General features: G+C 42.7%; 1 protein-coding gene across 3 annotated transcripts in view; it reads left to right on the forward strand.

Moving 5' to 3' along the window:
- Nucleotides 1–20,887, forward strand: part of CCDC113 (coiled-coil domain containing 113) — a 62,985-nt gene extending 42,098 nt beyond the window's left edge. For 2 of the 3 annotated variants that reach the window (XM_045442929.1, XM_045442928.1), the window contains 6 exons: nucleotides 73–228; nucleotides 1,012–1,092; nucleotides 3,777–3,932; nucleotides 8,641–8,748; nucleotides 19,633–19,788; nucleotides 20,736–20,887. In XM_045442929.1, coding sequence (XP_045298885.1) covers nucleotides 73–228; nucleotides 1,012–1,092; nucleotides 3,777–3,932; nucleotides 8,641–8,748; nucleotides 19,633–19,788; nucleotides 20,736–20,822 — 744 coding nt within the window. In that variant the 3' untranslated portion in view covers nucleotides 20,823–20,887. The remainder of the gene's footprint in view (nucleotides 1–72; nucleotides 229–1,011; nucleotides 1,093–3,776; nucleotides 3,933–8,640; nucleotides 8,749–19,632; nucleotides 19,789–20,735) is intronic. The other variant, XM_045442930.1, reaches the window with a different exon arrangement.
- The last annotated feature ends 47 nt before the right edge of the window (nucleotides 20,888–20,934 follow it).

The following is a 20,934-nucleotide window of genomic DNA, read 5'->3' on the forward strand; positions in this document are numbered from 1 at the left end:
CTAGGTTTCCTTAGAGGGAGATATCCTTGAGGATTTTTGGAAACTGTTCTTTCTTTGTTCTGACTCCTCCAGGCAATCATTGAGGAAGCTGAAATGAGATGGGTTGAAGTCTGCAGAGCAGTGCATGAGTTTAAAAAAGATGTTCTAAAAACTATATCCAAGAAGAAAGGGAGTATTTTGGCCACTCAGAAAGTGATGAAGTACATTGAGGACATGAACCGCCGGAGGGTGAGTTGACAGGAGGCTGGGGCTTAGCAAGGGAGAATAGATTCATCAGATGATGACATTAGAATGATCCATGGGAAGCAGCCCCACTCCATTTGGTCCACCGTAAGACCATAAATGGTGTCCACATATGTAGATTTATTGCATCACTACCACTGTGTGTCTTAAAATGCAAGTTTATCAAGGATAAAATCAATCAGGCAGGATGAATATTAATAATATCTCAGACTGTTTTTTTCTTTTTTATTGTTACTATTTGTTTCAAGATCTGATATGTTTTCTAGAGATAGGTGATGAGAACCTATCTAGTCAGGTGACTGCATAAATCTCAAGCTCTTCAAGTTCCATTATTTATAAGGAGACATAAAATTATGTTCCTTCACTTTCAAACATCTTGTAGCATGTCAAGCTTAGGATCCTGGACATATGTAGGGTCATTATCCTTAATGTGTTATAAGTGATAAAAATTATATAAACTACCAAGAGAATAAGAGACCAAAGAATCATAAAATCATTTTGGTCAGGAATGGCCCCTGTACCCAAACGATATACCCAAATTATCTTGAATTTAAAAGCAATAGAAAATTTGCATGGCACAGACCCAGTTACCTCTGCTTCTTGGTCATGAGTGAAGTGCTACAGCCATGCCAGCGTGGGTAAGAAGACCTAAAAATAAGTGACTGAATGTTAGGTTCAGTGTTTGGTTTGCAGCCCCAAACCTACCAACTTTTCAAACCAACAGGGCAGAAGAAGAGACATGGATTAAAGTTTATTTGTATTTTTTAGGATAATATGAAGGATAAATTATGTTTGAAAAATGTTTCTCTCAAAGTGCAGAGGAAAAAGATGCTTTTACAATTGAGGCAGGTATGTGGCTCTTCCTTCCTTCCTCCCTTCTTCTCTCTCTGTCTCCCGCACCTTCCTTCTCTCTTCCTTCCTTCTTTCCTTCCTTCCCACCTTCCTTCCTTGTTACTGTGATGTATCACTGTAATGTGTTCCCAAAGATGATCATGTCCTAATCCCTGGAATCTGTGAATCTGTTACCTCACGTGGCAAAAAGATTTTGCAGATGTGATTAAGACAAGGATTTTGAGATTTTCTTAAAATAATCTCCCCTTGACTCAGAGGGAGATTATCTTGGGTTATCTGAGTAGGTCCAGTATAATCACAAAGGTCCTTGTAAGAGGAAGACAGGAGAGAGAGATGTGTTAACGGAAGCAGAGATCAGAGTGATGTACTTTTTTTTTTTTTTTTTCAACGTTTATTTATTTTTGGGACAGAGAGAGACAGAGCATGAACGGGGGAGGGGCAGAGAGAGAGGGAGACACAGAATCGGAAACAGGCTCCAGGCTCTGAGCCATCAGCCCAGAGCCTGACGCGGGACTCGAACTCACGGACTGCGAGATCGTGACCTGGCTGAAGTCGGATGCTTAACCGACTGCGCCACCCAGGCGCCCCTGGAGTGATGTACTTTTAAGGTAGAGGAAGTGGTCATGAACAAAAGAGTGCAGGCAGCCTCTAAAAGCTGGAGCAGGCAAGGAAACGGATTTTCCTCAAGGGCCTCCAGAAGGAGTGTGGCTCTGCCAGCACCTTGATTTCAGCCCAAACAACCATTTTGGATTTCTGTCCTCTTGAGCTAGAATATAATGGATTTTTGTTTTAAGCCACTATGTTTGTGGTGATTTGTTACAGCGGTAATAGTAGACTCATACAGTTACTGTGCTGGCAGATCCATAGACATAGTTGCCTTAAGCTTGAAAGACCCTCATGACATACTTGTTGACCCTTTTGGGGAACGTGGCTGGAGGGCACAGGTACAGTGTGCTTTGGGTGTCTTTGCGACAGACTCTACGGGCTCCTGATTAAAGGCAGTGAGGCAGACCCGCATGGGGCCTCTAGAATGTGATTCCATGGCTCCGTCCTCTCCTAGCTCAATATATTTTTAACTAACTTGAATATGGGCACTGATGGCATGTGCATTAGAGGTGACCACTGACAACGACACGAAGTTGTACAGGAGAATTAACATGTCTGGAACTCTTGCCTGATTGACTTGGGATCCCAAAAGACAACAAGCTGGGACATCTTTAACAGCACAAAGTGACTGAAGACAAATTTAAGATCCTCCATTTTGATCCCCCAAGATAACTGCACAGGTACCACATGGCTTAGCCCTCGAGTCCCTGATAAAGTCAGCCCAGCTGGAGGTGACGCTGTGGCCTGGGGGCCACCCAGAGAACCACAGTGCTCCACGGAGAAAGCAGTGGGCTTGCTCCTCTTGTTCTGAGCAGCCCGGACCTGGAGCAGTGCATCTCGGGGAGAGCTGCATGCTTGGAAGAACTGGTCATCTAGAGCCCACCCAGGAGAGGGAGCCGGAGAGCAAGGGGAACAGAGGAGGACCCAAGAAGAACCGGGAGGGCCAGCTGCTGTCTCCAAGTGTGCAGGCAACTGTGGGAAGGAGAGAACACACTGCTCTGGAGGTCCCCAGTGGGGAGTGAGGGCTGGAGTGGCGGTGTCATTGAAGGATATTTGAGATGAGTGTAAGAAAAAATGTGGCCCCGGCTGCAGTGCCGAAAATAGAGAGGAGCTGCCTCCAGAAACGATTCTGGTACTCCAGGCTTTGTGCAGGCCCAGGCATCCTGGAGGACGGATTGACGTGTGAGAGAGGGAGGGCATGGATGACTTTTAGCCTAAAAGCCACTGCCACACAGGACTGACCCTGAGGTGGTCCTGCCCTCGGGAGCTCACAGATTAGCAGGGAGTGGGGATGGTAGGAAAAGGCTTCATGTGTAACTGGTATCCAGAGGTAATAGCAGTAGGGACTGAGGAGCCACAGAGGGAATTTTCCTGGTGTGGAAGATGGTTTGGGAGTATTTGAGCTGAAGGATGGATCATTACTGGGGCTTCAGGAAATTGTTCTCGTTTTGAGGGAAAGGGAAGAAGCCTTCTAGGAGGTAGTAGAGCGTGAGTAGAGTGTGGGGGTGAGGAACAGTTCCCGAATTTGGCTCTCACCTGCCACAAACATAAGATGGCCTAGACCTGGTGAGGCAGGTAAGGTGGGCCAGGTCAGAGAGGGAACCCTCCCTGATACAACCACAGTACAAAAACGTCACATGAACACAGGAAGGGAATTTATGGGCCGCTGGTCCTGGGTTTTCCAGGTTAAAAACAACTTTTATATGGTCTCCTTCCTACTTTTCCTTCATACGCACTACGTCTTGTGGGAAGCCCTTACTGACCCAGGCTTCCATTCTTCTCTGGCCTGGCTGAGGGGCTTCTGTGTGCCCACTGCCCCTCCCACTATACCACACAGTGACCTGTTTGTGAACCCTGGTTGAATGTGTGTTCCTTGAGGCCAGGGAGTATTGCATTTATTCAAATCTCTACCCTAGTGCCTTGTGCCAGTTCTGGCACCAAGCAGATCCCCAGCCTGTGTTTGTTGAATGACTAAATGATGACCAATTTTCAGAATTTCATCCATAATTACAAGATGTGAGTAATATTTAGAACTCACAACCTCATGTCATTTTTTTCTTCTTTCTGAGCTGTAGAAGGAAGAGGTGGGCGAGGCCCTCCATGACGTTGATTTTCAGCAGCTGAAGATCGAGAATGCTCAGTTTTTAGAGACCATTGAAGCAAAGAATCAAGAACTGATCCAGCTAAAGCTGGCATCTGGAAACACCCTGCAGAGACTCAATGCATACAAAGTAAGGTCCTCCCTGATGCCCAGGTCGCTGAGGCCTCCCACACCCACCTTGCCAGCCACAGTGAGGTTCCCAGACACCACTGCAGTTTTACAAAAGGCTTGGATGTCCTTCATTTACTGTTGCTCCCTGATTTCTCTTGACAAGCCGTTTCTCCTAAAAAACTTGAATATTCCCACAACCCTAGCTGTGCATTGGAACCACTCAGAGAGGTTTTGTTTTTTTTTTTTTAAATGTACAAACACCCTAGTCCAATCCTGGCCAATTGAGTTAAGGGATGAGGGTGAAGGCCATGCGTTTTGGTTTTTTTTTTTTAATGCCCCAGATGATTTGTATGTACAGTGAGTTTTGAGAACTAACCACATTTAGGGCCCTGTTTAATTTAAGCTTGTAATAAGCACTTCCCTACTTAAAACCCTCCAGAAGAAAACTCTCTTAGCTAAAAATCAGAAAAGTAATAAATAATTCCTCATCCCCACAGAACCTTTTTGGGAGAGAAAGAGGTACTATTAATAATTAAGCAGGGATGATAGCCATGACTGTCCAGTCACCCTGCTAACAATTGTCTCATGCAGCAGTCAGCTAACTGGCCAGTGTATCCTGCCCACTGGCCTGTGAGCAAAGAATGGTTTTTACAAAAGAACATCTATAACTGATGTTATAGACAACACCATCTTTGAAACCCAATTAAGTAAAATTGGTTTCTCCTCCAGAAATTCCATTCTACTCATTAGTAGACCTCTATTCCAAAATGTACTTATTATATTTTAAATTTCATCAATAAAACATTTGTAGAAATTTGTTTTTTCTTTTGTTAATATAAGTAATTACATAATATCCTCAATTTTACCTCTTGGCCTGCAAAGCTTAAATATTTGCTATCTGGGGCACCTGGGTGCCTCAATCAGTTGAGTATTTGACCTGATTTTGGCTCAGGTCATGATCCCAGGGTTGTGGGATCAAGTCCCATGTCAAGTTTCTCACTGAGCATGGAGCCTGCTTAAGATTCTCTCTCTCCCCTTCTGCCCCTCTCCCCCACTCTCTCTCTCTCTCTAAAATAAAATAAAATTTAAATTAAAAAAATTAAAATAAATAAATAAATATTTGCTATCCAGCTTTTACAGAGCAAGGCTGCTGACCCCTAGCCTAGTGCCCTGGTGACAATGGTGGCTACAGGCTTCAGGTAACTCATGGGTGGTCTTCATTTGGCCCACACAGTGTCATTTTAAAATGTAAATTTGGAGATGTTTAGATTAGACTGTTAAGTTTGTCCAACATTTTCCTTTTACAAATGAAAACCTTGAGGCCTAAAGAGAAAATGTTTGCCAGGTTCAAGCAACAAGTTTGTGGCAGGGCTGGGACTCCTAGTCCAGTACGTGTCCCACCTAACCCAACTGCTTCTCCCTGGCATAAAGCATGTAGACAGCATTGTGCTGGCATTTTGAAACTCATGTGTCATCCATCTGCAATAGATCATCCATTTTGATCTTATCTCATCAGTAGTTAGCTTATCTGATCACTGTTATTTCAAGATGAAGCCAATCCCCATGACTCCCAGGCCCTCACTGGTAGAAAGCTGGGTAGTACGTGGTTGCATCACATTGGATCTTGATCTTATCCCATGGAATCAACTTAAGTAGCACAGAGCCTGTCTGGTCTTGTGTAGAAAAGCTAGGGGTTTGGAGTGGAGCTACTGGTTTATAAAATGAAACTTCCAGGTCCAGGGCCTGAGCTCTTTAGGACAAGTGTCAATGCAGAGGACAAATTGTTGGCCATACCCATGCAGCAGCAACACAGGCCACAGTGAGTGGGATGGGAACTATTCTGGTCAGAACCCTAGAGGCCATCATTCCTGCAGGCCTGTTTCAAATAATAGTAAGCAGATGATGGAGCTTGGGAGGAGGTGCCTACAGGAATCCTACAGTGGACTCAGTGACAGGTTGAGGGAGGAGCCGGCTCATTTTTTCCATGTCTCAGTTGTTAGGTCTCCTAGGGGAAATGGAGGCAGAACAACTGTTGAGTTTTGGAGTCCTACCTCACCTGAGTTTGAAGGGGTATTCCACTAGGGACCATGGGTATGGTGCCTCACCTCTCAGAGACAGATTTTTGCGACTCACCACCAGGATAGAGCTCTGGCTGGCCTGCACCATGTTCCTAGCACCGAGGACAGTGCCTGGCCAAAGCAAGTGCTTAGCTAGCATTGTCAAAGGAGCTGCTAGCAATTCAGGTGTGTGTTTAGAGGATGGTGGGTTGGGGGGATGGTGGTGGCAGGAGAGACCACTTTCATATAAATATCAAACACCCAAGTGTAAGACCTTGTGAAAGCACGAAAATAGCCATTACCAGGTGTTCACTTCAGGAGCTCATATGCAGAATAACTGCTACCAAACATACCAAGGACCTGTGGCATGCCAGGCACCAGGCTAAGTGCTGAGGGTATAGATGTGAAGGAAACAGACACGGCCTCTTCTGTGAGTTTGGTCCAGGAGCCTCAGCCAAAGGGGCACCTTTTTCTCTGACGTTATGCCGTCAAGCTCTCCCTGGTAGAATCTAGTAGAATATAAGTGTATGATGACAGCTGTGATGTGTCATTCCTAATTGACTATAAACTAGTGATCTCCATGTAAACTAGTGCCTTGTGGTCAGTAGAATTCCAAGATGTCCCCCAAGACTCCCCACCCCCTGGTGTATACACCCTGTACAATCCCCAAGGCTGTGGGTGTGATGGATTCTATTATTAGGTTCTATTCTATGATTACATAATATAATATGGCATAGTTGACCTTAAGATAGGGAGATTATTGGGTGGACATGACCTAAGCATATGAGCCCTGTGAAAGCAGAGAGTTTTGTCTGTAAGAGGAAGTCAGAGATTTGAAGCACTGGAGGGAATTCTCTAAGCAAGAAGTTCTCCATGGCTGGCTTAAATATAGAGGGACCTTGTGGCCGCCAGGATAAAAACAGAGACCTTAGTCTTACAACTTCAAGGAGATGCATTCTGCTAACGGTCTGTGAGCTTGGAAGAGGACCCTAGATGAGAGCCAGCCCTGGCCAACATCTTGATTTCAGCCCCACGGGACCCTACCTGGGCAGAGAATCGAGCCACACTGTGCCTGGACTCTGTCCTATAGAAACTGAGATGATAAAAGGGTGTTGTTTTATGCCACAAAATTTGTGATAATTTGTTACACAGCAAGAGAGAGCAGATGTACCTTTTTAGAAGTAGCCACCTTAAGTGACCGGCGTCCCGCTCAGCATCACAAATTGCTGTCCTCACACCTTGAGGGCCCTGCCCCACCGGAGCCAGGGACTGCCTTACAGGTGCCCTTGCGGTCCTTCCTTTCCTGCCCTGTCTCTCTGTACTGCGGGGTTAGTGCCTTCCCTCTGCTCTCCTTCTCTCCCCTGTGACCTGCTGGTTTGCAGTGAAGTCCTACGCTGCCCCCCACTGCCCCACAGCCCACCCCCTCAGTCTGGTCTCTGACCCATGGCACTTTCCTAGGCAGAGCAACTACATGCAGAAGGTGGAGCAGGAAGTGAGCCTTAGAGAAGGGAGGTCTGGCGAGAAGAGGAACAAGGAGGGTGGTGGCCCCCAGTGCCCTGAGTCCCCCAGGCACATGGCTCTAGGCTTTTCTGCCTGCTCTAAGATTTGATACTTTGGGCATAATGCCCCAGCACCCTCCTCTCCCAGGCTTTTCCTTAGCTCGGCATGTTCTTCCCTCCCCTCTTACCTAGACACGCTTGATATAACCCTTCAGCTCACTTTCCAGCATCCTATCCCCCAGGAAAACTCGACCGCTGTCCTCCCCTTCTTAGGGCTCAGCACAGTTGCAGTTTTACTTTGTTTCTTACGCTTCCATGTAGCCCCCAAGCCGGCCTCTGGGTGGCATGGCCTAGGTCGTTGTGCTGGCCAGTGCCTGGTGCTGGGTAAGCGGAGTCTCAGAACTTGTTGAGCGATCCCCTCAGAGTCGCTGGATTCTGTCCCTTGGCCCACTCTTCAGCCCAGCAGAATGTGTCCCAACTACTCCAGGCTGACTCCTGCTGGGAGACAAAGGTGCAACGGAGGCAAATCTTGAGAAGCAGGAGCCTGGGGGGAGCTGGTGAAAGGTAGCCGCAGGTGATGATGGGAAGCTGCAGGGCAGCCCGTGCAGGAGTTGATGATGCCAGCAGGCCCAGCTCGGACAGGCATTGGAGACGGGTGGAGCCCATGGAGCCCATGGGTTCAGACCCTGGTTAATCTCTTGTCTCTACGACCTTGGGCAAATTTGTTTCACCCTCTTAGGAGTCCGTTCTTTCACCTATAAAGTGGGATAATGGCACCTACCTCAGGGGGAGTATCTCTCTCTCTTCATCTAGTAATGGCAGCTGTTTGTGTGAGTGTCGTCGGGCACCATGCTCAGCACTCTGCCATGTTTATCTCCCTTAAGCCTCTCCCCACAGCCCTGTGAGGCGACCATGTTTAGAGAGGTTCCAGGACCTGCCCAAGGTTTCTTTTAGTAAATGGTGGGGCAGGGTTTGGATCCTGGTGTGTCTGGCCACTCTGCAGGTCTTTACCTCCCCCTCCCATCTGGGTGCCGGCATTCTAAAGATATGGGTGGCTGTGAGAAGGGCAGGCCCAAGTTCCTGGACAGTCTCATATTGTCCTGCTTAGTACATGTCCTGTAGTCCTGAGCGATCATCTTTGCTAAAGACTTGCTGTGTTGTTATATTTCAGAGCAAGCTACAGCGATCAACGGAAATGTCCATCCATCTGGACAAGGAGATCTTGCTGAGAAATGAGTTACTTGAGAAAATTGCAAGTGAAACCCTACAAGCAGAGGAGGTAGGAGAGGGCAAAATGTGCTGTTTCTGGTGTTTGTCTCCTTCTGTCTACAAGGGCTTGAGCCAGTGCACACCAAGACCCAAACCACCTTGGTTTTTGTTTAGAAAAGCCTAGACCGTAAGTCAAAAGAGCTCAGGGCCATCGAAAAGAAGAAATGGCACCAGGAACTCACGGCCCAGTAGTGTTGGCATTTTATTGCTAGGTTAGGGTCTAGAGTCAAAAATCACGTAGAAAGCATGAATCAGTCTAGAAATCATGTAGAGTCCAGATAACACTCGAGAATTCCTTAAGTGACCCATAAAGTATCATATTCAAAGTGTTTTGTATACAACCTCACAAAAAGCGTAGAATGCGTGTAAAAATCGGTATGAGAGAAAGTACACATGCCAAAATATAGTGTTCTGTGTAAAGGAGAGAAAGTTCTTTAAACATGTAGTTTTTACTCGGTATAGAGGATGCTGGGATGATGGTCACAGTGTGAAAAGATGTGAGCCCCTTACATCTACATTGTGAGTTAACACTCTCACTATTTTGCTGAGCGCATACAGTTGAATTTTGGCAAGTTAAATACACGCAGGATGTGACTCAGAGGACTTTTTTGGAAAGATGGGGGAAAGAACATCAGCTTTGGTGTTGCCAGGTTCTAGCTTTGAACATGCCTTTTAATTAGACAGGCCTCAGTTTCCACATCTGTGAAATAGATGTCACAACCCTTGTGGTGATCCATTAGAACCAGGATAGCAATGCTTTGTCAGCCTCATAACTTATACAGTTATTAGTGACCTTGTCTTGAATGGGATAAGTGTCCCCAGCAGTATGTGTGGCCCCAAACCTGTCTATGATAGCTGAAAAGCCACAGGGTGACTACAGCCGACTCAGTTTTGTCATGGCATCCACGTTGTTTCCTTGATGGAGAACCAACACCTGCAAAAAAACCCATCTCGGTACAGAGTGGCCGGTAACAAAGTTCAAGGAGTAGTCTGTGTGCTCTCTCCATGCAGAATTTCTGTGGTATTTATTTGTTTGGGTGGACATTTATTAGATTATAAGTAAAACATAGCATCGGTTTTTACAAGCCTGGCATTCACTGCTTAGTATATTTTAGTTTTCTTGTTACCTTTTTTTTTTTTTAACAGCTGTATTGGGTTTTAATTCATGTACTATATAATTCACTCATTTAAAGCACACATTTTAATGGTTTGTAGTATATTCGCAGAATGGTGTAACCATCAGCATAATATTTGAGAACATTTTTGTCACCCTAGAAAGAAACTCTGTACCCATTAGAAATCCTTGTCCATTCCCCACTTCACCTCACTCCTGCCCTCCAGCCCTAGATGAACACTAGTCTACTTTCTGTCTCTGTGAATTTGCCTGTTCTGGGCATTCTATTTGTGTGTGTGTATGTATGTATGTATGTATGTATGTATGTATGTAGGTAGGTAGGTAGGTATGTATGTATTTGTTTATATTTTTGAGAGAAAGAGAGAGAGAGACAGAGTGTGAGCAGGGGAGGGGCAGAGAGAGAGGGAGACACAGAATCCGAAGCAGGCTCCAGGCTCTGAGCTGTCAGCACAGGGCTTGACTCTGGGCTTGAACCCATGAACCACGAGATCACGACCTGAGCCAAAGTCGGATGCTCAACTGACCGAGCCACCCAGGTGCCCTTGGACACTCCACTGAAAAGAGATCATATAGTGTGTGGTCTTTCACGACTGGCTTATTCAACAATATTTTCAAGATTCATGTTGTAGTATGTGTCAGTACTTTGTTTCTTTTCATGGCTAAAAATATTTCCTTGTATGGATATAGACCACGTTTTATCCATTCAGCAGTTAAAGGGTTGTTTCCCATGGGTTGTTTTTTGGCTATTAAGAATAATGCTGCTATGAAATTTTGCGTACAAGTATTGTGTAAATGTATGTTTCCTCTTCTCTCGGACATAGAGGTAAAAGTAGAATTGTGAGTTAAATATGGTGACATTTTTACATTTAGAGAAACTGCAAAACTGTTTTGAAAGGCGCTGCACTTGGGGCTCCTGGGTGGCTCAGTCGGTTAAGCGTCCGACTTCGGCTCAGGTCATGATCTCACCGTCCGTGGGTTTGAGCTCCGCGTCGGGCTCTGTGCTGACAGCTCAGAGCCTGGAGCCTGCTTCAGATTCTGTGTCTCCCTCTCTCTCTGATCCTCCCCCGTTCATGCTCTGACTTGCTCTGTCTCAAAAATAAACGTTAAAAAAAAAAAGAAAGGGGTTGTACCATTTTACCAACATTTCACCAACACATGAGGGTTCTAATTTCTGTACATCTTCACCAATACTTGTTACTTTCCAGGGTTTTTTGTTTGTTTTCTAATAGCTGTCCTAGTGGATGTGAAGTGATACCTCATTATGGTTTTGATTTGAATTTCCCTAATGACTATTAACATGGAGCTTCCCTTCATTTGCTTATTGGCCATGTGTCTTTTTTGAGAAATATCTATTCAAGCCCTTAGCCCCTGAATAAGTTTTTAATTGAGTTATCTGTCTTTTTGTAATTGAATTATAGGAATTCTTTATGTATTCTGGATTCAAATAACTTGTCGGATATATGACTTGCAAATATTTTCTCCTGTTCTGTAGGTTTCCTTTTTACTCTCTTGATGGTACTGTTTACAGTTTTTAATTTTGGTGAGCTCTAATTTATCTATTTTTTTCTTTTGCACTTGAGCTCAGTGTCATATCTAAGAAACCATTACTTGGGTTGCCTGGGTGGCTTAGTCGATTAAGTGTCTGACTCTTGATTTTGGCTCAGGTCATGATCTCAGGATCGTGAGATCGAGCCCTGCTGGACCTCTTAAGATTCCCTCTCCTTCTGCCTCTCCCCATGTGCATGCATGCTTTTTCTCTCTGAAAAATAAAATAAAATAATAAAATAAAATAAAATAAAATAAAATAAAATAAAACCACTACTTACTATCATGAAGCTTCAGGCCTATGTCTTCTGTTGTGAGTTTTATAGGTCTTACATTTAGGTTTATAATACATTTTGAGTTAATCTTGTAAATGTGAGGAAGGGGTCTAAAAGCTGCCAGAAGAAAGGAGATGAAGTATGTTCCTGGAGTTTGTTGTATTAGCCTTCCTGTTTACCATAATGTGCTTCTCTCCATTTCTTCCTGTGGATTCGAGTTACCATCTTGTGCTATTTCCTTACTCAAATATAGCTTTGTTCACCCTGCCTTTGTGCTGTCATTATCAAATATGTTACATTTTTATGTTACCAGCCCACAATAGAACTATATACATACTGCTTTATGAATTGCTTTTTAAATCCATTGAGAGGAGAATATGTCATTATACTGTCCTTTATAATTACTTACACAATTACCATTACTTGTGCTATGTGTTTTCTTCACATGGATTTAAGTTACTTTCTGGTGTCATTTGTTTTCAGCCTGAAGAACTTCCTCTAGTATATCTTGTAAGGGGGGTCTGCTAGCAACAAATTCTCTTTGGTGTGTGTTTATCTGGGAATGTCTATTCTTCATTTTAAGAAAATAAAATTTACTTTAGGACTGTTTTAGAAAACTGTGAAGAGTGCAGAGTTCCCAAGTATCTCATACCCATTTTGCCCTATTATTAACATCTTACAGTAGAATATTTATTAAAATTGATAAACCATTATTGATGCCTTATGATTAATACTTATAATTAATATTATTCATATATCCTTTTTATCTGATGTCCTTTTCTGTTCCAGGATCCCATCCAGGATAACACATTACATTCAGTGTCACGTCTCCTTAGGCTTTTCTTGGCTTTGACAGTTTCTCAGGCTTTGCTTATTGTTGATGACCTTGAAAGTTTGTGAAGTGGTCAAGTATTTTGTTGACTGTTCCTCTGTTAGGATTTGTCTGCTGTCTTTCCTATGATTAGACTGAGGTTAAATGGTTTTTGGGAGGAAGATCAGAGAGGTGAAGTGCCATTTTCATCACATCCTATCAAAGGAGCATACTGTCAACATGATTTATCACTACTGATGTCAACTTTGATCATCTGGCTGCTGTAATATTCTGTGGGATTATCCACTATACAGCTACTCTTTCCTCTAATATTCAGACCATATTCTTTGGAAGGATGTTACAATGTGTAGCCCACACTGAAGAAGTGGGGAGTTATAAACTATTTGGATCATCTGTCTGGGAGATTAGTCTATTCTCCTCCATTTATTTTTTTCATCATTTATGTATATCAGTATCAATTCATGGATGTTAATTTTAACATATCTGCTGTCAAAGGGACCATGGATATTAATTTTATATGTTGGGTTATAATCTAATATTATTTGTTTTATTACTCACATTGTTTCACCTTGGCCATTGGGAGCTCTTTCAGTTGGCCTATGTACCTTTGACATATCCCTGTGTGTGCATGTGTGCGGGCGTGTGTGTGTGGGTGTGGGTGTCTTAGCACTTTTTCTTTTCTGGCACTAGAAAATGCTTGAGACTCATCTCATATATTTTCTGCTTCAGCAGAATGGCTATAATTAGCCATTTCTCCAAGGAGTCCAGGTTCCTCTTACTTGAGAATAGCATTAGAAACCAAGATCTGAGTGTGCTCATTGCTTGCTTTCATTTTTAGAGATAGTTTTTCTGGATAGGAGATTCTTGTTTGACATTTTTTTTTTTTCATTCAGCCCTTAGAATATGTTATCCTGCTGCCTTCTGGCTTCCAGTATTTCTGATGAGAAGTCAGCTATTGCTGTTATTTGGTTTCCTTTGTATGTGATTACTTGTGTTTCCTTGCTGCTTTCACTATTTTCTCTTTGCCTTGTCATTCAACATTTTGGGTATGATGTGTCTGGGTATGGATTTCTTTCCAATTTGTTACTCAGAGTTTGTTGAGCTTCTTCGATATGTAGCTTAATATTTTTCATAAAAATATTTTTCATCAAATTTTGGAAGTTTTCCATTATTGGAAAATGGAAATAGTGGAAAACCATTGTTTCCTTGAATATTTTTTCCTTTCTCTTCCTCCCCTCCTTCTAAAATTTCCATTACATGTATGCTGGTACATTTAATGGTGTCTCACATTTCTCTGTGATTTAATTTTTCTTCTTTTTCCTTTTTCTTTTGTTTCAATATTTTAAATGTTTATTTATTTATTTTAAGAGAGAGAGATAGAGAGCAGGGAAGGGGAAGAGAGAGAGGGAGACAGAATCCCAAGCAGGCCTCCACACTGTCAGCATGGAGCCTGATGGGGTCTCGAACCCATTAACTGTGAGATCATAACCCGAGCCAAAATCAAGAGTCGGATTTTACTTAACCGACTGAGCCACCCATGTGCCCCTCCTCTGTGCTATTCCTATTTCATGATCTCTAATCTCTAATTGTTTGTTCTGCTGGCTTAAATCTGTGATCTCCTCCAGTGAATTTTTCATTTCAGTTACTACGTTGAAAATATTCCAAATTTTTCATTTGTCTTTTGAAAAAGTAATTTCTACCTCTCTATAAATATTCTCTATTTGATGAAACATTAGCATCATATATTCCCTTAATTCTTTAAAAACAATTGCCTTGGGGTGCCTGGATGGCTCTGGCAGTTGAGGTCTGACTCTTGATTTCAGCTCAGGATCCCAGGGTCATGGGATAGAGCTCTGCTTAAGATTCTCTCTCTCCCTCCACTCCTCTTCCCCACTTGCACACTCTCTCTCTAAATTAAGAAAAATGGTTGCCTTGGTTCTTTGAGCATATTTATAATAACTGTTTTGAAGACTTTGTCTGCTAAGTCCACCATCTGGACTCCCTCAAAGGTGGTTTATGTTGCCTGCTTTTTTCCCTTTGTGAGTCGCACTTTCCTGTTTCTTTGCCTATCTTGTAATTTTTTTTTTTTAAAAAGTTTAGGTATTTATTTTTAGAGAAATGGTGGGGAGGGGCAGAGTGAGGGTGAGAGAGAATCCTAATTAAGCTCCACTCTTTGAGCACAGAGCCGTATGCAGGGCTCGATCCCACAGACTGTGAGATCATGCATGACCTGAGCTGAAATCAAGAGTCTGACACTTAACCGACTGAGCCACCCAGGCATCCCCATCTTGTAGTTTTTGATGAAAACTGGACATTTTAGATAATATTATAGCAATGCTGGATACTAATTCCACCCACCTTTTGCTCATTTAGTGATTTGGCTTGACTATTAGAAATAGATGTTATAGTCTATTTCTCTTGCTATTGATAGCCTCTGGTGTTGCTCCTTAAAGGAGGAAGCCTTGATTGTGGATAAGTGTCCCTGACAACCAGGAATGACTGGTGTTTCAGCCGAGTTCTCTTTGACTCTTTCCTTCATCTTCCAGCTAAGCATCTGGCTGGTCTGCTTCTATTGGTATCATACCCAGCTGTTAGCCTCCATTAATTACTAGCTGATTGCTCGGTTGCTTTCACCAACCCTCTGGGACATTAATTGCTGCACATTCTGATCAAGTCAAAGTCAGTCCCCTTTGCAGGGACCTCTTTGGCAGTCTTTGAGGTTTGCTCCAATCCCATGAAGTTTCTTAATGGTCTCCTTACCTGGTTCTGTTAAACATCCAGCTAGTCTTTTGTTTGTTGGTACTATTATCATAGAACTTCCAGCTGCCTCCTAATTGCTCACCCCAAAGATCTCCATTGTTTTCCAGAAAATACTTAGGCATGAACTCCCCACACTTTGTTCCAAATTCAGTCAGTCCCTCCAGGCAACACTCTGGAGCTCTCTATTTTACAGTCTTTCCCCATGAGCAAAACTTCTGTATTGCTGCTAAGACCTAGGGGTGGGAACAGTGGCCTGCCTGTCTTGTGGTGACACCCCTGCTCTACAAGTGAAGTGCTGGGTAGGGACTGCAGTTCCTGGTCTTCTCAGCACCTTCCTCATAGCAGTAGAACTTATTTTTTTTTTTAAACGTTTTTTTTAATTTATTTTTGAGACAGGGAGAGACAGAGCATGAATGGGGGAGGGTCAGAGAGAGAGGGAGACACAGAATCGGTAACAGGCTCCAGGCTCTGAGCCATCAGCCCAGAGCCTGACGCGGGGCTCGAACTCACGGACCGCGAGATCGTGACCTGGCTGAAGTCGGACGCTTAACCAACTGAGCCACCCAGGCGCCCCAATAGAACTTATTTTTAATGCCTTGGTTCTTGCTCCTTCATTACACATTATCTTAGGTATTCTTTAATCATTGTCCTCACAAGAATGTCTACTGATGGTTCTAGGTACATGTTTAGATGTCCCCACAGATATATGCTAGACATAGCACATATTCACTGAATGCTTCTTGACAAGTTTTATTGCATTCTGACAAGTTAATTAAAAAATGCTTTTATTGATTTGCTTCAGAGTGAATTAAAACAGTGCTTCTCAAACTAGAAGGTGCAAACCAACCACCTGGGGATCTTGTTAAAATGCAGATTCTGATTGGGTAGGCCTAAGGGTCTTCATTTTAACCCACTTCCCAGGTGATGTACTTTGTGAAGCAAGGAATTAAAAGACAATGCTAGGCTAGGAAGATTCAACATTATAAAAATGTTAGCTCTGTTTGAATTGATCTGTGAAATCATGGTATTCCAATTAAAATAACAAGGAGATTTTTTAATTTTTATTTTTATTATTTAAAAATATTTTTAACATTTATTTATTATTGAGAGACAGAGCATGAGCATGAGAGGGGCAGAGAGAGGAGGAGACACAGAGCCTGTGTCAGCACAGAGCCTGATGTGGGGCTCGAACTCACAAACCATGAGATCATGACCTGAGCCGAAGTTGGATGCTTAACTGACTCAGCCACTCAGGTGCCCCAAGGAGATTTTTTTTTTAAAGGACTTAAATAAATTGGCTCCAAAATTTTGGAAGATTAAATAAGAATATCCCCCAAATTCTTAAGTAAATGAGTGGACTAGCCCTACCATATACTGAAACATGATATGAAATTACAGTATTAAAAACAAGCTCATGAATAAACTAGAAGTTCAAAGAAAAAATATAAGTCTATGATGAGCCCCATTACAGATCACATATATGTCATATATATTATCAAGTATCTGATAAAGTTTTTATATGATGCATCTAGTTTATGATAAAGATATCTTCACAGTGAGGCACAACCAGATTACTCAATAAATGATTTGGGATGGTGAGGTAGCCATTTAGGAAAAAACAAAAGTTATGGTGAAATTAATCCAGATGTATCAGAGATTTAAGTATAAATGATAAAAACATTAAAAGTCCTAAACTTAACAGTGGGAACGTTTTTTATTATACTCTTGGAATTGGGAGGATTTTTGAGGTATAAGACCCAGAAACATAAAATCAATAAAGTCAGTTACATAAAAATGAAGTTTTTCCAGTGTAACAAAAACCATCATATGCAAAGCCAAAAAATAAATAACTAGAAAAATGTGTTGACTTATATCACAGGGAGTTAATTTTCTTAAAACTTAAATATCTTTTACAAATTAAGAAAACTCTAACAAAAAAATTTAAAAAATGGGCAAAAGATTTAAACAGTTTACAGAAAAGCAAAAAATCTTATATGAAAGATGTTCTACCTCACTCATAAGGAATGCAAAATAAAGCCATAATGAGATACCATTTCCCCTCTCCTAGATTAACAAAGATAAAAAATTCGGTAAGACTGTGTTGAGAGAACGGAGAAAACACAGGCAGTCTCAAACACTGCTGCAGAGGCAAAATTGGCTTGATTGTTCTAGAAGGCGATTTAGCACTCTTTACCAAACATATACATATGTTCATGGCAGGGCTTCTCCACCTGGACACCACTGATATTTTAGATCAGATAATTCCTTCTGCAGGCTGTCCTATGCCCTGTAAGGTGTTTAGTAGCATATCTGGCCTCTACCTACTAGGTGCCAGTAGCACTTCCTGAGTTGTGACAACCAGGAATACATCCAGACATTGCCACATGTCTCCTGGGGGCAAAATTGCCACCTCGGAAGAGACAATTTCACTTTCAGTAGTTCATCCTACTGATGTACTTGTGTATTTAGAGTATGACAATACCAGGAAGATTAGTAATCACAGGATTGTTTATGGTAACAGCAAGAGATCGAGGAACTAAGTGACTTGTTTGTGAGGGCTTCTATACAATGGAAAATGATGCAGCTGTTAAAAAGAATGAGTCATTTTTTTCTGCGCCGATACAGAAAGGTCTTCAATATTTACTAAGTGAAATAATGTTGGAGGAGTAAAAGTGAATAGCATTGGCTATTCTTTGTGCAAAAAAGGGAGATATATATGTTTATATGAATGTAGATCTCTAGAAGAATGCACAAAACCTAAAAATAGTGCATACTTCTGGGAAGGGAACTATGTGGCCAGGGAGAGGGTAGGACGGGAGATGGTCACTCTGTATTTTTATACCATTTGAATTAAGTGTATTACCTATTCAAAACAATTTGTTAAAACAATAAAATAACATTGCTGATTCAAAGAATCCACTCAATTAAAAGAAAAACACTAGGGGCGCCTGGGTGGCTCAGTCGGTTGAGCTTCCGACTTCGGCTCAGGTCATGATCTCACGGTCTGAGAGTTTGAGCCCCACATCGGGCTCTGTGCTGACAGCTCAGAGTCTGGAGCCTGCTTCAGATTCTGTGTCTCCCTCTGTCTCTGACCTCCCCCGTTCATGCTCTGTCTCTGTCTCAAAAATAAACATTAAAAAAAAAAAAAAAGAAAAACACTAGTTAATTTTACTGTATGATAATTTCAAAAATAAAATTTAAGGGGTACCTGGGTGACTCGGTTGGTTGGGTGTCCGACTTCTCATGGTCATGGTCTCACAGTTCGTGAATTCGAGCCCCGCGTTGGGCTCTGTGCTGACAGCTCAGAACCTGGAGCCTGCTTCGGATTCTGTGTCTCCCTCGCTCTCTGCCCCTCTCCCGTTCACACTCTGTCTCTCTCTCAAAAATAAACAAACATTAAAAAAAATAAAATAAAATTTAAAAAGACAGAGATTCCTCAAAAAATTGAGTAACTATTGATCTAGCAGTTCTTCTTCTGGGTATATAACCAGTATAATTGGAAGCATGAGCTTGAACAGATGCTTGGCCACCCATGTTCATAGCAGCATTGTCCATGATAGCCCACGGGTGGAAGCCACCCAAAAGTTCATGGACAGATGAATGGAGAAGTAAAATGTAGTGTATACATACAATGGAACATAATTCAGCCTTAAATGGGAGGGAAATTCTGCATATACGACAACATGGATTAACACAGAAGATATTGTACTAAGTGAAAGAAGCCAGTCACAAAAGGACAAATGTTGTGTGATTGCCCTTATGTAGGTACCTGAGTAATCAAATTCGTAGAGACAGAAAGTAGACTGGCAGTTGCCGGGGCTTGGGGGAAGTAGTCATGGGGAGTCATCATTTCATGAGTACAGAGGTTTAATTTTGCAAGATGAAAAAAGTTCTGGAGACAGATGGTGGTGAAGCTCATACAACAGTGTGAATGTACTGAATGCCACAGAACTGCACACTTAAAAATGGTTAAAATGGACAACTTTATGTTATGTATATTTTACAGAAAGGAGAGTTGAGACTGATCAAATCAAAGTGTACTTAAATACATAGTTTTCCCCCAAAAAACCCACCAAACCTAAAAATAAAAACATATTCCTTAATGAAGGAAGAAAGGCAGGGAAAAAACAGTTTTAGACTGCACTTAGTGTTTCTGAACTAGATGAAAAACATCACCAGTTGTAAAAAATAATAAGAATAACCAGAATCAGAATCTCGCAACTTTCCCCACTCCTTTGAAAATTTCAACATTATTTTGAGAACTACATTGAAACTGGGGAGAGATGCCAGGGTCAGTAAGCCAGAACTGCCAGGGATCCCTGGTTTAATTGGTCCTTCCCAACCCAGGACCGGGCCAAGGCTGAGGCCGTGAACAAGAGACTCCGCAGACAGCTGGCTGTGTTCCAAGTGCCACAGGTGATGGTGTACGTGCGGGAGAAGATCCTAACTGGGGACCTGGAGAAGACCATCAAGATGTGGGAAAGGAAAGTGGAGATTGCAGAGGTAAGTCTCCGAGAACCCCAAGACAGGCAGCCTTTCATGTCCTTCACGTTTTTGTCAAGGGTTTCATTTTTCAAGCTAAGAGTACAGGTGTTTGGACAGGTAATGTCTGTGAGAGATCTCAGCAGTCACTTAGGTCTCTAAGGGAAATGAAGGATGCCCTTTCCTTTTGGTAAGTTCCCTTTTCAGTGTTAGGGACAGAAAGAGACTCTGTAGTAATATTGTTTTTAGTTGCTTGTTTTCTTAATGAATTCTGGAAGCTTCTGAATCCCTTCCCCCACCATTGGTGATGTAGTGATTGCTACTTTATACATGGAGAAGCCAGTTTTTTTTTTTTAAATGAGATAATGGATTTTTAATATCACTCAGAACCTGATTCCATGCATTTACATAGTTGCCCTGGGCCTTTGTTTTGAGAACCCCGCAACCTTTTCCTGAGATAGGTGTGCTCAGAGCACCCTTGCTCCTGGTAAGCGCCAGGGAGAAATGGGAAACAAAATGCAAAACAAAGTGCGAAAAAGAAAGCCCCAGGTCTGCCACAGGCCTACTTGCAGACTGAGAACACTTGAGACATCAGTAGAGTAGCTTAAAAACCCGGTCAGGTCACTTGGGAAGCCTGGCGTTTTCACATCCAGACCCAGGCTCCGGTTCCCACAGTACTTTGTCCTGCCTTTCCCGTGGTCACTTGGTGGCAGAGGGTGAATTAGGATCCAAACTTGGGCCTTTCAGATTTGGAGCCGAGAAGTAGCAGAGAAGCACGGCAGGAACCTGCAGCTTCTCACTTCACTAAACAGAAACCAGCTCTTTAGAAGATTCTTCCAGACTGGCTGACTCTTCCACACAGAGTCACCTGCCTCACCACAGGGCTGGATGCGGGTTGCGTTATGAAAAATCACAATCGCTTTTTCCCAAGTGACCTTCTCCCCTCACCCTCTTTTTCCTCTTTGCAGATGACCTTAAAAGGCTACCGCAAGGCTTGGAATAAAATGAAAACCACCAATGAGCATTTGCAGGCAATTTGCCCCCCTGGGAAGTAGCCAGAGGGAGGCCACAGCTGCAGACCAGAGTGATCCATTAAAGTAATCAGCTCCTTTCCAGTCAAGGGGTCCTCTCACTGTTCCCTGTGCTGCTTGGTGTCCCCGACTCTCC

The sequence above is a fragment of the Leopardus geoffroyi genome, chromosome E2 (genome assembly GCF_018350155.1).
Source record: "Leopardus geoffroyi isolate Oge1 chromosome E2, O.geoffroyi_Oge1_pat1.0, whole genome shotgun sequence".
Taxonomy (NCBI): domain Eukaryota; kingdom Metazoa; phylum Chordata; class Mammalia; order Carnivora; family Felidae; genus Leopardus; species Leopardus geoffroyi.